This window comes from Oratosquilla oratoria, chromosome 30, assembly GCF_046742065.1.
Source record: "Oratosquilla oratoria isolate Oo_2021 chromosome 30, ASM4674206v1, whole genome shotgun sequence".
NCBI classification, from domain to species: domain Eukaryota; kingdom Metazoa; phylum Arthropoda; class Malacostraca; order Stomatopoda; family Squillidae; genus Oratosquilla; species Oratosquilla oratoria.
Genome location: NC_134806.1, coordinates 52243633 through 52261132, shown reverse-complemented (window position 1 = coordinate 52261132; position 17500 = coordinate 52243633). Strand labels below are relative to the sequence as shown.

Below are 17500 nucleotides of genomic sequence, written 5' to 3'. Positions count from 1 at the left end.
CTTCGTAAAATAAATAAATAAATAAATAACTCAGAGGTCAAAAATCTATCGAATTTGAATGAAGTCGTATAGGAACTGCTCCCCAAGAGGCAAGGGAAGCGTGTTACAATATATACATATATACACATATATATACATATATATACATATATATATACATATATATACATATATATATATATATATATATCACTGTCCAGTAATGTTGTTACACATTAGTAATTGCACTAAAAATCCACTATTATGGATTTAAGAAAAGAAGGAAATAACGAATTTCCGTATATTTCGATCACTTGCTGTGATCCTCTTCAAGCTGAAGAGGATCACAGCAAGTGATCGAAATATACGGAAATTCGTTATTTCCTTCTTTTCTTAAATCCAAATAATAGTGGGTTTTTAGTGCATATATATATATATATATATATATATATATGTATATATATATGTATATATATATATATATATATATATATATATATATATATGTATATATATATATATATATATACGAGTGTATGTGTGTGTATGAGTATACTTTTTCTCGTTTTGTACCAAAAAAATTCGTTCGTTTTCATTATTAACTAATGATGACAATCGTTCGCACTAAACTCAAAGTTCCAAACTGGGTTAAATAAAGTTAATTTCAACTGACTCAACTAACTTAACACAATTTTTGAGAATCACTTAACTCGAGGTACCTGTTTTCAAAATGTTTCGGTCACGAATAGGCATTTTTCAGATAACGTGGACGAAACATTATGAAAAATGTTGCAATACTCAATAGACCGAGTCCTACATGTATACATACACTCGCCCCCACATTTCTCAAATGCTCTCACAATTTTCAAAAAGCTTTGGCCACGAACAGGTCATTTTCAATAAGGTGAACTAAACATTTTGAAAACAGGCGCAACACATATTAAACCGACCCCCAAGTCTACACAGGTAGATAACTAGCGCTTCTATCCTTGAGGTATTGAAGGAAAGAGACCTGCGTGACTCTGGGCCGTAAGGGTGTCTCTAAAGTCCCTACTGACTTCATGCAGTAGGAAACTGACCTTGTTGTGGATGTGATGTGTCTTGCTGCATTGCGTCTGATCCGGGCAGTGTGGCAGGAGGGAGGGATGACCGGTCATCCACGAGGGGCTAAGATGGGCGAGTGGGATGGGGTGGGAGTATCCCATTTTTTTGGCTACCCTCTTTATAAAGGGAAATAGATATTGGTATATTGATAGAATATTATTGCTATTATTATTAGTAATAATAATATTATTGTTATTATTATTATCATTATTGTTATTATTATTTATGATTATTTATTATTATTATTATTTTTTATTACCTTAGTTATTATTAGTCATTATTGTTATTATTATCATTATCATTATTATTACTATCATTATTATTATTATTATTATTATTATTATTATTATTGTTGTTGATATTGTTATCACTACTATCATTAATATTATTATTATTATTATTATTATTATTGTTATTATCATTATTATTATTTTGCTATTAGGATTTTTTCAAGAATTCTAATGTTGTAACAGATTTTTTCCTTTAATAATTTCTTAATTATTATTATTATTTCGTTCGTTTTCATTATTAACTAGTGATGACAATCGTTCGCACTAAACTCAAAGTTCCAAACTGGGTTAATTAAAGTTAACTTCAACTGAGTCAACTAACTTAACACAATTTTTCAGAATCACTTAACTCGAGAATCACATACTACCTCATCCCCCAATGGGGGGGGGGGGTAGTATGTGTGAGCAAAATTTGACGCAGCCCGAAGGGATTTCTCCCCGTCTTCTTTTATGCATGGGGGGACGGAGAGGGGGGGTCGCCAATTTAATGAAGCGGCCTTGCTGTGGATGTGCTGTGTCTTACGACACTGCTTCTGACCCAGGGCAGTGGACAAGGTGCAGGGATGACCCGTCATCCAGGAGGTGCTAAGATAAGAGGGAGGGTGGAGGGGTGTGGAGTGTATTCAGGGATGGAATGGGTGGGAATGATTTTATGCCTTTTCCTTTTTGGCTACCTCCCTTGTAAGGGAGAAAAAGCCTTGGTATATGTATGTATGTATTATTATTATTATCATTATTATTGATATTGTTATTACTAATATAATTTATATTAGTATCATTATTATTATTATTATCATTATTATCATTATCATTGTTATTATCATTATTATTATTATTTTGCTATTAGGATTTGTTAAGAATTCTAATATTGTAACTGGGATTCTTTTTTTATATTTCCTAATTAGTTGAAAATATCTTTTCAGAAACTATTCCAGTTCTTCTTCTTGTTTGCGGTTTAGTTGCGGTCATCGTGATCGTCGTCGTCGTCATCTCCCTCGTCCTTTGCAACAAGCGCCACTCCACGCTAAAAGGTAAAAATAAGCCTTATGCCACTCAAGCATAAGGGCCAAATTACCAAATCACGGCTCCCGACCGAAGGCTCTCAAATGTGCCAAAGTAAAATAGACCTTATATCATGACCACATAAGGGTCAATTCGGCTTGATGGGGGTTTTCTTTGTTAAATGCTGTAGAATCAATTTGGTAAGTTATGTCGTAGATGAGGTTCCTTTGTAACCAAAAATATACCTTATTGTACCTGTTCGTAAGGGATTAATTCGTATGTGGGAGTGTAGATGAGAAGTTGAGGGAAAATAGCCCATATCTTCTTATGACATAAGGATAATTTTTCTCTACCCTACCTGGAAGAAGATAAAGAATTTAGAATGCATTAGAATACACGAGATGATACAGTAGAACATAACCTTTATTACACGTACAAGTAAAGACCAATTTAGAGTCTGAGATTAAAGAATTATCAGCCTTATGATAGATGGACATAAGGATCAGTTTAGTTTGCGATTACGTATACAAAATGATTATATATATATATATATATATATATATATATATGTATATATATATATATATATATATATGCATATATATATATGTATATATATATGTATATATATATATATATGCATATGTATATGTATATATATGTATATATATACATATATATGTATATTATATATATATATATATATATAATGTTTATACATATATATATATATACATATATATATATATATATATATATATATATATACATTATATATATATATATATATATATAATACATATATATATATATATGTGCGTGTGTGTGTGTTTGCATGTGTGTGTGTGTGCATGTGTGTGTGTGTGTATTTACCCAGTTGTATTACGCGGGAAGGGAGCTATGCTCGTAGTGACCCGTCTTTGTATCTTTCAGCATCAAGTTTTTTTCTTAAAATCTTGAATAGTATTTGCACACACTGTTTCTTTATCTAAGTTATTCCATATATGCAGCATTCTGTGTGGGAAGCTATTCTTTTTCCGATCTCTTCTATAGTTATAGTTTTTGAGTTTCTTTTCATAACCTCTTGTTTTTCCATTGTTATTTTTAGTAAATCTTTCCTGTCGAGGATTTCCATTCCTTACATGATTCTATATATAGTCAGTAGATCACCTCTTTCTCTTCTCTGCTCTAGTGTTGGTAGTTCCAATTTCGATAATCTGTGTGTGTGTGTGTGTGTGTGTGTGTGTGTGTGTGTGTGTGTGTGTGTGTGTGTGTATGTGTGTGTGTCTGTGAGTGTGTGTGTAGCCTAGTACTTAAGGCAAAGGTGGCAATTTAGGCTTAGCTCTGTGCCTTCTGGCGTTATGTACTTCATGTACATATTGATAACTGTATGTGTACATGTGTGTATGTATATGTGTGTGTATGTACACGTGTGTGTGTGCATATGTGTGTATTTGTATATATGGAAGAGTTTGTGTGTACTTGTGTATACTTGAGTGTTTGTACGTGTGTGTACGTATATATGTGTACGTGTGTACATATATTTGTGTACATTCATGATTGTATTTGTATTTACGTATGTATGGGGAGGAGGAGGACGAGGAGGAGAAGGAGGAAGAGGAAGGGGAGGAAGAGAAAGAGTGAGAAGAGGAGGAGTAGGAAGAGCAGGAATGGAAAAAGGAGGAAGAGGAGAAGGAGGAAGGAGAGGAAGAGGAAGAGGTAGGGAAAAAGGATAAAGGAGGATAGGATATACATATATGATATATATATATATACAGTATATATATATATATATATATATATATATATATATATATATATATGTATGTATTCCTACGTATTACACACGTGCGCACACAAATTAAAAAGAAAATCAACATTCTTGTCATAAAGCTGATTTAAAGCTGGCCCAACCGTTCAAACCCATTTCAGCCCCAGTAAGCAAGTCTGTCGACCAATCAGCATCGAGTAAACATATGACGTCATATCGTGTTCAAAAAAGAAATTCCCAATGGCTGCTGTTTATGGAAATATGCAGTTTACATCCACCTATGCACAGACACAATCCTTCCTTTTTATTAAAATCTATTGAACTGAAACGAATATTCAATTTTTTTTTTCATATTTCATTTAATAACTCCACCTCTTTCCCTTGGCCACGCCTCCTCCCCACCGCACGACCAATCAAAACGGCCCATATGTATGACGTCATGTCGGCCGAGTTGGATGAGTAATTTATTTCCAAGGTCTCGTAATATATATATATATATATATATATGTATATATATATATATATATATATAAATATATATATATTATATATATTGTAAGTATTTTATAGAAGTCAAAAAGGGTAATATATACACTGTTAATCAATATTTTATTTTCTAAACCTGATTATTATTTTTTTTACTCTTTTTATATATACCAACTGCACGTAATGTGATATTTACCTGCGCATTCACATATATATTTCTGTATACATGTATGCATATATTGTACATATATATATATATATATATATATATATATATGTGTGTGTGTGTGTGTGTGTATAAATGTATATACATATATATATATATATTTGTGTGTGTGTGTGTGTGTATTGATTTATATACATATATGTATATATATATACATATATATATGTATGTATATATATATATATATATATATATATATATAATCTCTGCCCATTATTAGATCAGTTCTTTGATTTAGTAATTCACTGCAGGAACTGTCTATCCCCTGGGTTAGCGGTACAGCCTAAGTGCTTCACCTTTTTTTTAACTATTTATTTTCTATTTATCTACTTGTTTATTGAAACCTAGGATCAATATATGTAACTCTCTCAAAATCTGTTGTTTTCAGTCTTATTCTATTTTATTTTGTGTTTTTCCTCTCTTGTGTGATTTTCACTTTTATTTTATATTTTCTCTCTCTTTCTCTCCTTTCTCACTTCTGCCACCAAAGAGCAATCGAGGAGATTCTCCGTCAGATTTTACGGTTTGTAAAAAAAAAAAAAAAATAAAAAAAAAAAAATCCCTAAAGTCTGTGCGCACTAAGAAGTCCGTTCAGATGACTCTCTCTCACTCTCATTTTCTCTCACTCTCTCTCACACACTTTCTCTCCCACACACACACACACACACACACACACACTCCCTATCTCTCTCACTCTCTATTTGACTTTCTTTAACTCTCACTCTTTCTCTCAGTTTCTCACTCTCACTCTATCTCTCTCACTCTCTATCTCACTATCTCACTCTCTTATTTCTCATCTATATGCTATTTATTTATTCATTTTTATTCTGTATATAGTAAAGGAAGCTGTTTTTTAGTACAATACGATCTGAATAAATTATATGAAAATTGGCACCAGCGCTTTTCACCCCAATGATGCCACGCCGAAGTGTCACAAAGTGTCAATTTGGCAACGTCGCACCCTCAACGGACTTCTTGAAGCGTACTTTTTAGTTTCAAATATTGGATATTTTTCTGTGCATCGGAAAGTTCTCTTTTAAAGAGAATTGTGCGCCTGTATCGCTATATTATATACATTCAATACACAATCATACAATTATAGTGATTGAAGCTTAATAGTATGTAATTATATTTGTGTGTCTGCGTAGGTAAGCACGTGTGTATGTTTGCACGTGCGTGTATATGTTCGTGTGTGTTGTGTGTGAGTGTGTATGTATGTAGTGTGTGTGTGTACGTGCGTGTATATGTTCGCGTGTGTTGTGTGCGTGTATGTATGTTGTGTGTGTGTGTGTGTGTGTGTGTGTGTGTGTGTGTGTGTGTGTGAACGTGTGTGTGTATGTGTGTGTATATGAACGTGTGTGTGTGTCTGCGTGTGTGTATGTGTGTGTGTGTATGTATGTGTGTGTGTGTGTGTGTGTGTGTGTGTGTGTGTGTGTGTGTGTGTGTGTGTGTGTGTGTGTGTGTGTGTGTGTGTGTGTGTGCTTGTATATGTGTGTATGCGTGTGAATGTGTGTGTGTGTGTGTGTGTGTGTGTGTGTGTGTGTGTAAGTGTGTGTGTCTGCATGTGTATGAATGTGTATGTATGTGTGTGTGTGTGCGCGTGTGTGTACGTGTGCGTGTTTGTGTGTGTATGTGTACGTATGCGTGTATGTACGTGTGTGTGTTTGTAGTGTATGTTTGTGTAGTGTGTGTGTGTGGTGTGTGTGTGTGTGTGCGCGTGTGTATGTATGTACGTGTGTGTGTATGTGTGTACATTTTACTTCCCAACACTTACATACATGCTTCTCTATGTGTATATAGATTGTTTACCTCTGATGACTGTTCAGTCTTTTTTGAAAAAAAAATATTATTTTGTTTATTTATTTGTTCAATTATTTCAGACTATCTGGGTCGTCGCACTGTTATTTTTAACAAAGGTTTGTTCACTTTGTTCTTCTTTATGTATAAAAATAACATGAAGAACACAGTAGTACAGCCCTTCACTTATTCTTAAAAAATCCCTAATTTTGACTTAAATTACAGCATAAAAAGGACATTTGACCTGATTTATGACAAGGACAATTGTCCTAATTAACTATTTAGAAATTATGTAAAAAGGATATTTTAACCGAATTTACCAAAAAGGTCAATAATATCCTAATTTGTACTATACAAAAGGACATTTTGACCTGATTCATGACAAAAAGGACGTTTGTCCTAATTTACTAGTTGAAATTGTATATAAAGGATATTTTAACGTAATTTACCAAAAAGGTCAATAATGTCCTAATTTTTACTATAAATAGGATATTTTGACCTTATCTGCAAAAATTACAATATCTTAATTTACAACATAAAAGAAAAATTTACCTAGTTTATAAAAAGGCCAATAAAGTCCTAATCTACAGTAAAAATATATATTTTTACCCGACTTACAACAAAAAAGACAATATCCTAATTTTCAGCTTAAAAGGATACAAAAATTATAATAATTTAACCTAATTTACCAAATTTGTCAATCATGTTTTAATTTAGAGCATAGAAAGACTAACGGTAACCCTAATTTTTGCTTAATTTATAGACTAAAAGGACATTATTGTCCTAACGTGATCCGTAAAAATTACAATTATACCCTAATTTACAGCATTTTTATTAATCTTATCCCAATGTTGACGTATTTTACAGTATAATAGGACAACAGTATCCAAATTTACAGTATAAAGAGAACAATATCCTAATTTACAGCATAAGACGACATAATATCCTAATTTACAGCACAGAACAACAATGATACCCTAATTTACAGCATAAAATGATCATATCCTAATTTACAGCATAAAATGACAATATCCTAATTTACAGCATAAAACGACAATAATACCCTAACTTACTGCATAAAAGGACGATATCCTAATTAGCACAATCACTAATTTTGCCCTATTTTAAAGCAAAATCACAATTTTGCTCTGATTTACAGCATAGTCACTCATTTTACCCTAATTATATAATCACATTAATCGCCCAATTTTATCGAAAAATTAGCCATGTTCTAATTTCCAATATTATGACGTCATTCGTTAAGTTCCAAATTAGCCTAATTTAGCCTATTTGATTGCATGTAGTCACGTCAGTCGACTTAATCATAACCACAAAATAGTGACCCTAATTCTACTCTGTGTCCTACTTTTAACTACAGTAAGGACGACCCTAATTTGAACTAATTTGACCTAATTTACCCTAACTAATCCCTATTTCATTAACTGCCAGATATGACTATATATATGTATACATATATATATATATATATATGTATGTATATATATGTATATATATATATATATATGAACACACACGGTAATGTATTTTATGTTTGTATTTTATATACGGTTGTCTTCCGATGATTTAATTATATTTTTCTCCCCTCTCTCTCTCTCTCTCTCTCTCTATCTCTCTCTCTCTCTCTCTCTGTCGCTCTCTTTCTCTCCCAAGGCTGAGTAAAGTTTCCTCTTGTTAGAACAGAATTCTGTAATGGGGGAGAAGGAAACCGCGAGCGTGTTCCCATGTAATTCATAGAAAATGGAGTATGAGATCTTCCACACCATATTTTTCCCATTTTCCCTAATTAAAAAAGATCAAGGCATAATAAGTAATTGGGTCCTTAGATAAGGATGAGTGTGGTGCAAATGAGAACAAAAAGAAAGAAAAAGGATGGATGTGTTAGCGTTAAGTGAAACTAAATTGAAAGGGAAGGGTTAATGTTTAGGAGCGTGGTATGTTTACAAAAGGAATGATGGATGTGTTAGTGTTGAGTGAAACAAAATTGAAAGGGAAGGGTTAACGTTTAGGAGCGTGGTGGGTATGATATTGGGAGTGGTTGATCCACCGAATGGTAAGATAAAGATCTGAAAACGATGATGGTGGACAAGAAGCATGAAAATGTGGAATAAGTGGAACGTTGTGGGTATGGTATTGGGAGTGGTTGATTCACCGAATGGTAAGATAAAGATCTGAAAACGATGATGGTGGAAAAGAAGCATGAAAATGTGGAATAAATGCAAAATCAAAATGGAGAAGCAAACCAACGAGACAGAGTAAAGAAAGCCATGAAGAGAGTGGACGCAAGTTGGAGTAGGTATTTGATAAAAAAAAAAATAATAATAAATAAAAAAAAAAGGAAATGAAAAGAGAGAGAGAGAGAGCCTGTTAATGAATTTATCGACCAGACTTAGGATAGTTATGCTAAATTTAACAAAATTTCCCATAAAAGTGTCATGATAAATTGGTATCTCGGAACAACCACAAAGACTTGGACTTTAGAGTCAGACAGTGCCTGAACGTGTTCGAACTGAATTGTTTAACAAATGTGATGGGAGTTACGTTGATGGATAGAGTGAAAAATGTAGAGGTGAGGAGGAGAGAGGGGATGGAAAGGTGGTTGACAAGTAGAATGAGAGTAAGAATAAGGTGGATGGATGGGATGAAAGGGGCATGGCATTCAAGACGAATGCCCGTCGAGCAAGGAGGAGAGAGTGCAAAGAATAGGAGTGGATTTAGAGTAGTTATAAATGGATGGGGGAATGACAAAGCCAACATACGTGAAGCTGTGGGGGTAAACCAGCATCGGCTTCCGGGCCCCCTTGCTGTGGTGCTGTGTCTCACTGCATTGCTTCTGACCTGAGGAGCGTGACGGGAGACAGGGATGACCCTTCATCCACGAGGTGCTAAGATGGTAAAGAACAATGAATAGGTTTTCAGACGGGTCGGAGGTGGATCTTGGTTAGGATGGATGTTTGGACGCGGCCTTTTGGTATATGCATGTACCTTCGGATACTGAAACATGAGCCATAATGTATCCGAAATAGATTTCTACTGTTGTTGTTTTAATGCAATCTTAGTTACAAACTGATGTTCGTTGGCCGAGCGGCTTAGAACGTCGCTACTTGCGGCGGAGGTCAAGGTGATGGCGGTTCGAGCCCTGCAACCGGCGAGTTGGACCAAAGGTACGATTTATTCAATTCCACGCTAGAAAATCCTCTGTGAGGGGCACCGCTCTAGCCTCCTGATAAGGGGGAAGTTCGCAACGTCAAACTGAATTATTTATAAAACATTGATAATGAACAGAATCTTTTAGGGAGTTGCTAAATGTGAAGGAGGATAGGGAAGGAAAGATAGCTGCAGTGGGAAATGCGAAGAAAATGAGAGTGATGAGTGAGGAGAATGGAGGAGAAATAAGGAAGGATGAGGTGATGATGAAAGCAGGTAAGGCACCTGGTCTGGATGGATGCCATGCAGAATGTCTGAAAAAGGGAGGTCAAGTGATGGTGGACTGGTTGGTGAGGTTATTTAATGTTTGCTGGAGAGAGGGTAGAGTACCGGAGGACTGGAGGAGTGCCTGTATAGTTCCTCTTTACAAGGGAAAAGGGGACAAGTGTGAATGTAGTAGTTTCAGAGGGATTAGCTTGTTAAGTGTAGTTGGGAAGACTTATGGGAGGATCTTGATTGAGAGGATTAGGAGAGGAACAGAAGGAGTAATTGGTGAGGAACAGTGTGGATTTAGGACAGGTAGAGGTTGTGTAGATCAGATCTTTGTGGTAAGACAGATATGTGAGAAAGCTATAGGAAAGGGGAATGATGTTTTTTGGGCTTTTATGGATCTGGAAAAGGCTTATGATAGGGTAGACAGAAAGGCACTGTGGGAGGTTATGCAGATTTATGGGATAGGAGGAAAGCTTTTGGGAGCTGTCAAGAGTTTTTATGATAGTAGAGCTTGTGTCAGGATTGGAAATGGAGAGAGTGAGTGGTTTGAGGTAAAGGTGGGACTTCGTCAAGGATGCGTTATGTCGCCCTGGCTGTTCAACTTATACATGGATGGGGTGGTGCTAGAGGTGAATGCAAGGGTAGTGGGTCAGGGATTGGAGATGGTTAAAGAAAATGGAGAAAAGTGGGAGGTGAGCCAGCTGTTGTTTGCGGACAACACTGCGCTTGTGGCAGGATCGGAGGAGGGATTGAGGAAGCTGGTGGCAGAGTTTGGGAGAGTATGTGATAGAAGAAAGCTAAAGATAAATGTGGGTAAAAGTAAGGTGATGAGATGTACAAGGGGTGAAAGTGGCAGTAGACTGGAAGTGAACATTAAGGGAGAGCGACTGGAGGAAGTGGATAGTTTTAGATACTTGGGTGCAAGTGTAGCAGGAAAAGGTGGAGTGAAGGTGGAGGTAGAATGTAGATTGAGAGAAGCGAGTAAATGCCTTGGTGGTTTAAAGAGTGTAATGAGGAATAGACATTTGGGAATGGATGCGAAGAGGAGACTGTATGAAGGAGTGATTGTGCCAACAGCACTGTATGGGGCAGAAACGTGGAACATAAGAGTAGAAGAAGAGAGAAGGAGTTTGAATGTGTTTGAGATGAGGTGTCTGAGAAGTATGGTGGGGGTTACTAGGCTGGATAGAGTGAGAAATGAGGAGGTGAGGAGGAGAACAGGGGTGAAAAAGGATTTGGGAGATAGGGTTGATGAAAGAATATTAGGATGGTTTGGACACATGTAAAGAATGAGTGAAGAAAGACTAGTAAAAGAGGTATGGAAGGCAGATGTGGAGGGAGTGAACATGAGGGGACGTCCTAGGATGAGGTGGATGGATGGGGTGAAGGGGGCTTTGGGGAAGAGGGGAATGTCTGTTGAGGAAGGAAGGGAGAGGACGGAAGACAGAGGTGAGTGGAGAGTGGTTGTATATGGATGATGTTGTGATTGCATGAGGAGGAATGGGCGGGGGGGGGGGGTAGTATGTGTGAGTAAATTTTGACGCAGCCCGAAGGGATTTCTCCCCGTCCTCGCCTTATATGCAAAGGGGGACGGAGAGGGGGGGTCGCCGATTAAATGAAGCGGCCTTGCTGTGGATGTGCTGTGTCTTGCGACACTGCTTCTGACCCAGGGCGGTGGGCAAGGTGCAGGGATGACCCGTCATCCAGGAGGTGCCCAGATGAGAGGGAGAGTGGGAGGGGTGTGGAGTGTATTTAGGGATGAAATGGGTGGGAGTGTTTTTATGCCTTTCCCTTTTTGGCTACCTCACTTGTAAGGGGGAAAAAGCCTTGGTATATGTATGTATATGTATGATAATGAATACGTTTCATTCTAGAGCCTGAACATGTTCTTTTGAACAATTAATGCTCAGAGCACTGTTCTCTTGAACACCTCATGACGTGAAAAAAAAATTTCATCTTTGTTCAGTCGTAACATTTCTACTTTAGGGAAGAAATGTTTGAAAATCAAATATGAAAACATAAATATTAAACTATGTTAATGTATGCACGCTATGACAACATTTTAAAAACGTATTTAATTAAAAATGGATAAATGCACAGGTGTACATGTACATACTGGGGGTCAGAGCGTGGGAAAGAGAGAAAGAGAGAGGGGGGAAAGAGAGGAAAAGATCAGCGAAGAAGAGATAAAGAGGAATAGGAAGGGGAGAGAGAATGTGAGGGCGATAGAGAGTGTGAGAAAGAGAGAAAGAGAGAGGGGAAAAGAGAGGAACAGGAAAGGGAGGCAGAGAGAAAGCAGCGAGGAAGATATAGAAAGAGAGGAATAGAAAGGGGAGAGAGAATGTGAGAGCCATAGAGAGCGTGGGAAAGAAAGAGAGAATAAGAGAGGGAGTGAAAAGAGAGGGAAAGAAAAAGGAGACAGAAAGAGAGCAGCGAGGAAGAGATGTAAAGAGGAGTAAGAATAAGAGAAAGAGGGGAATAGAAAGGAGAGAGAGAATGTGAGGGCGATAGAGAGCCTGGGAAGGAGAGAGAAAGAGAGGAAAAGAAAAGAGAGAGATAGAGGGAGAGCAGGGGAAAGATAGAAAGAGAGAGGTGGAGAAGTGGTGAGATTGAGTGAGAGATAGAAAAAATAAGAGAAAGAGAGAGAGGAAAAAAGAGGAGCGTGAAAGTGAAAGCGAGGGAGAGATAGAAAGAGAGGGGGAGAGAGCGAAATAGGAGAGAAAAAAGAGCAATAGAGAGCGAGGGAGAAAGTGAGAAAGAGAGCGAGGGAGAGATAGATAGAGAGAAAGATACAGATAGAGAAAAACACATTTTCTAGAATAAAGAAAAATCTAGTATATCAAAAAAGTTTTTTTTCTTGTAATACCAAGCAACCAGTTGCACGAAACCGATCGCAAGGGATGCCTACACTCTGTGAAAGCAATATTCCCTGTACGGTTACCCACTAGTAGTCAGGTGCCTGCATTCCTGTTATAACAAGTAAGGGGAAATTATATTTTAATGTCCATACAGTACAGGAAATTATAATAATAAAATAAATTGCTTACGACCGGTTTCATGCAACTGGTTGCGCCGATGCACGATCTGCCTAAAGCTCGGATCACCTATATGGCAACACTGGTGAAGAAAACCTAATGTAAAAATAAACAAATAAATAAATGAATAAATAAATAATTTGATAAAAAAAATGAAATAGAATATTGTGTGTTCTCCCAGATTTAATCGTTGACCTTTATACGACGACCGTGACCTTCCCCACGTGACCTTTGTTGATCCCTCTGTGGTGCTCGTGACCTCATGACCTTTCTTCGATTCTGAAATAGCATCCTTGTGATGTCATGACCTTTTGTCGACTTGTGGCACCTTGTGATGTCAGCATAACCTGACCTTAATCTCTCCGTGACATCATGACCTTGTGATGACCTTTAAATAACACCTGTCATCGATGTGACCTTAACATGACATCACTGTGACCTTATGTCGACCTTTCTTAGGTCAATCCTCTTATCATCATGACCTTTTGAATTCTTTATGACTTTTGACCTGTGACCCCAAGTGACCTCATCATAACCTTTATGTAACCTTTGGTGCTTCGCTACGTCATGACCTTTGAGTAACGTTTTCTTGGTACACTGTGACGTCATGACCTTGAGGTGACCTTTCCTTTATATTCCGTGACGTCATGACCTTTACCTTTCTTTTACTACGTAACGTCATGAACTTAAGGTGACCCCCATGACCTTCTGATGACCTTTATTGCTACTTCGTTTAGGTCATAATCTTAAGATGACCTTACCTTTTGTTGACCTTTTTAGGTATTCCGTGACGTCATGACCTTAAACTGATCTTTTCAGATACTCCGTGAGCTCACGACCTTTAGCTGACTTTTTTAGACATTCCATGACGTTATGTACTTTAAGTGACATTTTAGATAATCCGTGACCTCATGACCTTTTTAGGTAATCCGTGACCTCATGACCTTAAAGTAACCTTTTCAGATACTCCATGACCCCTTTTCCTATTATTGACTTTATTAGGGACTCCATGACGTCATGGCCTTAAAGTGTCCTTTTTAGATCATCCCAGACCTCATGACTTTAAAGTAACCTTTTCGGATATTCCATGACCCCCATGACCTTTTATTGACTTATTTAGGTACTCCATGACCTCATGACCTTAAAGTGACCTTTTTATGTTGTCCCGTGACCTCATGACCTGTCACTTTTTGGGGTACTCCACGAACTCATGACCTTAAACTGACCTTTTTATGTAGTCCCATGACCTCATGACCTTTCATTCACCTTTTTGGGGTACTCCGTGACGTCATGACCTTGAGGTAACCTTTTCGTGGCATTGGCGTTATTGGCGCCACCTTTCCTGGTTCTCGGAGGTTGGGAAGTTATTAATGGACCTTAACTTAAAAATGGAATTATGATCGTTTCAAGGGCGAGGTTGGAAGGTCGACCTTATTCAAGGTCGACCTTGAAAATGAAGACGAAAACCGGAAATATCTGGTATCGTTAGCCGGCGCCGGTTGGGTAATGGAGTATAAGCACCGGCACCAAAAAATTGGATAAACGAAAAGATAAATAAATAAATAAAAATGGCGGGGTTCTTTCAACTTAATGGAAATGGTTGTTTAACATTTTCTGTTATTATTACTATTATCATATACCGGTATTTAGTCGTTTATCATATATATATATATATATATATATATATATCTTTCTTTATATATATAACATATATATATATATATATATATATATATATATATATATATATATGTGTGTGTGTGTCTGTCTGTGTGTGTGTGTGTGTGTGTGTGTGTGTGTGTGTGTGTGTGTGTGTGCATGCGTGTATTTTCTTTTTTAGGGGGATAGGTTTGTCACGTACAAGTGGGAGAATGATCACAATGTAGATTAGGGGGATGTTGAAAATATTATTTATTATATATATGTATATATATATATATATATATATATATATATATATATATATATATATTAGTGTGACTTTCATTGGCACACCAAGATTTTCGAGAGAAATATTATATCACATATACAGTATATTGTACTATTAATCAAAATGTAATAAATTCATTTCCATATATTTCTCATTTATTGATTTATCATTATTATCATTAATATTATTGTTATTATTATTATTATTATTTATTTTTCATTTTTTTTTATTTATTTATTTTTTTTTTTTTTTAGTTTTGAGTTTTGAGGTTTGGATTTTGACTCACGAAGGCGTTCTTGGTCCCTTCTTCTTCAGGATCTCCAGTGCCAAAGAAACCTCCGGCAGTCTCCGTTGTTCCAGGGGCTGACCCGCCCGTGGTCGCCAACATGTACTCAGCTTCATCGGAGAGCAAGCTAGACGAAGAGAACACACCGACGCCCACGCCTACGCCCACGCCCATCCACAGACAGTTGGACCTGATTTCGAGTGCCGAGGAGACGAAGATCCAGGCCGCCCATCAGCTTAATCGTTTAAGTGTGGGCGATCCTATTGGGAACAACTTCGTTACAGATATGGTAAGGGACATTACTGTATTTTTTGTAATTGTATTATTATTTTTTATTATTATGACTTCATTTTGTTTTTATTTTCGTTTAATCTATTTCATTTTGTTTTAATTTATTGTACTTAGTTATCCTATTGCTAACAACTTTCTTACAGACATGGTGAGAGACAGATTTTTTTTTTTTTTTTGTAATTGTATTATTATTGTTATTACTTCATTTTGTTTTTATTTTCATTTGTCCTATTTCACTTTATTCTAATTTATTGTACTTAGTTATTCTTTTTGCTGTATTTTTGTATTAACTCCACATTTCGGTATTTGGGCGATCTATTGCAACAACTTCCTTACAGATATGTTGAGGATTTTTTTTTTTTTTTTTTGTAATTGTATTACCAATATCATTATTATGAATTCATTTTGTTCTTATTTTAATTTACTCCGTTTTATTTTGCTTTAATTTATTGTACTTAGTTATTCTTTTAATGTATTTTTGTATTAAATCCTCTTTTTGGTATTTGGGCGATAGTTTTTTTTTATTGTATTATTATTATGACTTTTTATTTCCGTTTTATTTTATTTCATGAAACTTTGTATTTATTCTTATTTGACCTATTTAATTTTGTTTTAATTTATTGTACATTTACTGTTTTTTTATTATTAATTCCACTTTTCAGTCTTTGTTTTCTAATTTTATGGTATTTTGATTTATATTAATTTGTCCCATTTAATTTTGTTTTGATATGATTTATTTACTTATCCTCTTATTTATCTTTAATTTACTGTATTTTTTTTTAATATTTCATCTCACATTTCCATTATTATTTTTGGTTCATATTTTTATTATAATCATTTTTCTATATAATTTTGTCTATCTTTTATCTATTCTTTTATTTATTTTACAGTACTTTTGTAATTGTATTTTTTTCGTTATTATTTTTTTTAGTTTTTTATTATTTCGTTTTTATTCCAATTTGTCATAACCTATTATGTTTTAAATTATTCATTTATTCATATTTTTATGTTTATTTATTTTCCTGTATTTTTGTAATTGTATTTTTCCATGCATTACTCCTTGAATACTTTTGTTTTATATTATGTTTTAAATTATTCATTTATTCATACTTTTATCTATTTTTTTCCTGTATTTTTGTAATTGTATTTTTTCATTCATCCTTGAATACTTTTACTATATATTTTAATTTAATTTCTTTTTTATTCTAATCTGTACTATTTTCATTTATTGTATGCATTTGTTGATTTGTATAAATATTTTACTGTATTTTATGTGTTTTTTCATTATAATTTTTGTTTTATATTTTTGTTAGTTTTTCAATTATTATTTAATATGTTTCCGTATTTATTTTGATTTGTCGTATTTTATTTTCTTATAATTTATTTTATCTTCTTTTTTATTTAATTCTGTTTTTCTTTCCTGTTATTTCTCTCTCATCTTAGTATCGTGGACCCAGTTATCTACGTGTTGGAAACCCAATTCCCAACATATACGCTGCAGACATGGTGAGGTCGACTACAATAATTTCTTATTTTGTATTAATTTTTGTTTATAATCATATTGGTTTGTTAAATATGTTTTAGTTTTAATTTTTATTTTCTCTGTTTTATTTTGTTTTAATTTATGTCCTGTTGATTTTATTTTGTTTTAATCAATATTTCTTTTGATTTTTATTTTAGAGTATGTTTATATTTGTATTTGTTTGTGTAATATGCTTTTGTTTTAATTCTAATTTGTCTCATTTTATTTTGTTTTAATGTGTCTTTTTTCTCCTGTGATTTTTTAAACATAAATTTTTACCTTTCGTGTATTCCTATAGTTAACACTTAACTAAGCTTATCTAACTCTCTTATCTTAGTTAAAA

The 17500-nt window shown here is 34.9% G+C and overlaps 1 protein-coding gene across 3 annotated transcripts in view; it reads left to right on the top strand.

Annotated features, from left to right (window-relative positions):
- The window catches only part of LOC143041367 (irregular chiasm C-roughest protein-like), a 101467-nt gene that overhangs the window by 80163 nt on the left and 3804 nt on the right, over positions 1-17500 (top strand). The window contains exons 10-13 of one of the 3 annotated variants that reach the window (XM_076213198.1): positions 2297-2404; positions 6739-6774; positions 15374-15633; positions 17079-17141. In XM_076213198.1, the coding sequence (XP_076069313.1) occupies positions 2297-2404; positions 6739-6774; positions 15374-15633; positions 17079-17141 (467 nt within the window). The remainder of the gene's footprint in view (positions 1-2296; positions 2405-6738; positions 6775-15373; positions 15634-17078; positions 17142-17500) is intronic. The other 2 variants (XM_076213199.1, XM_076213200.1) reach the window with 2 other exon arrangements.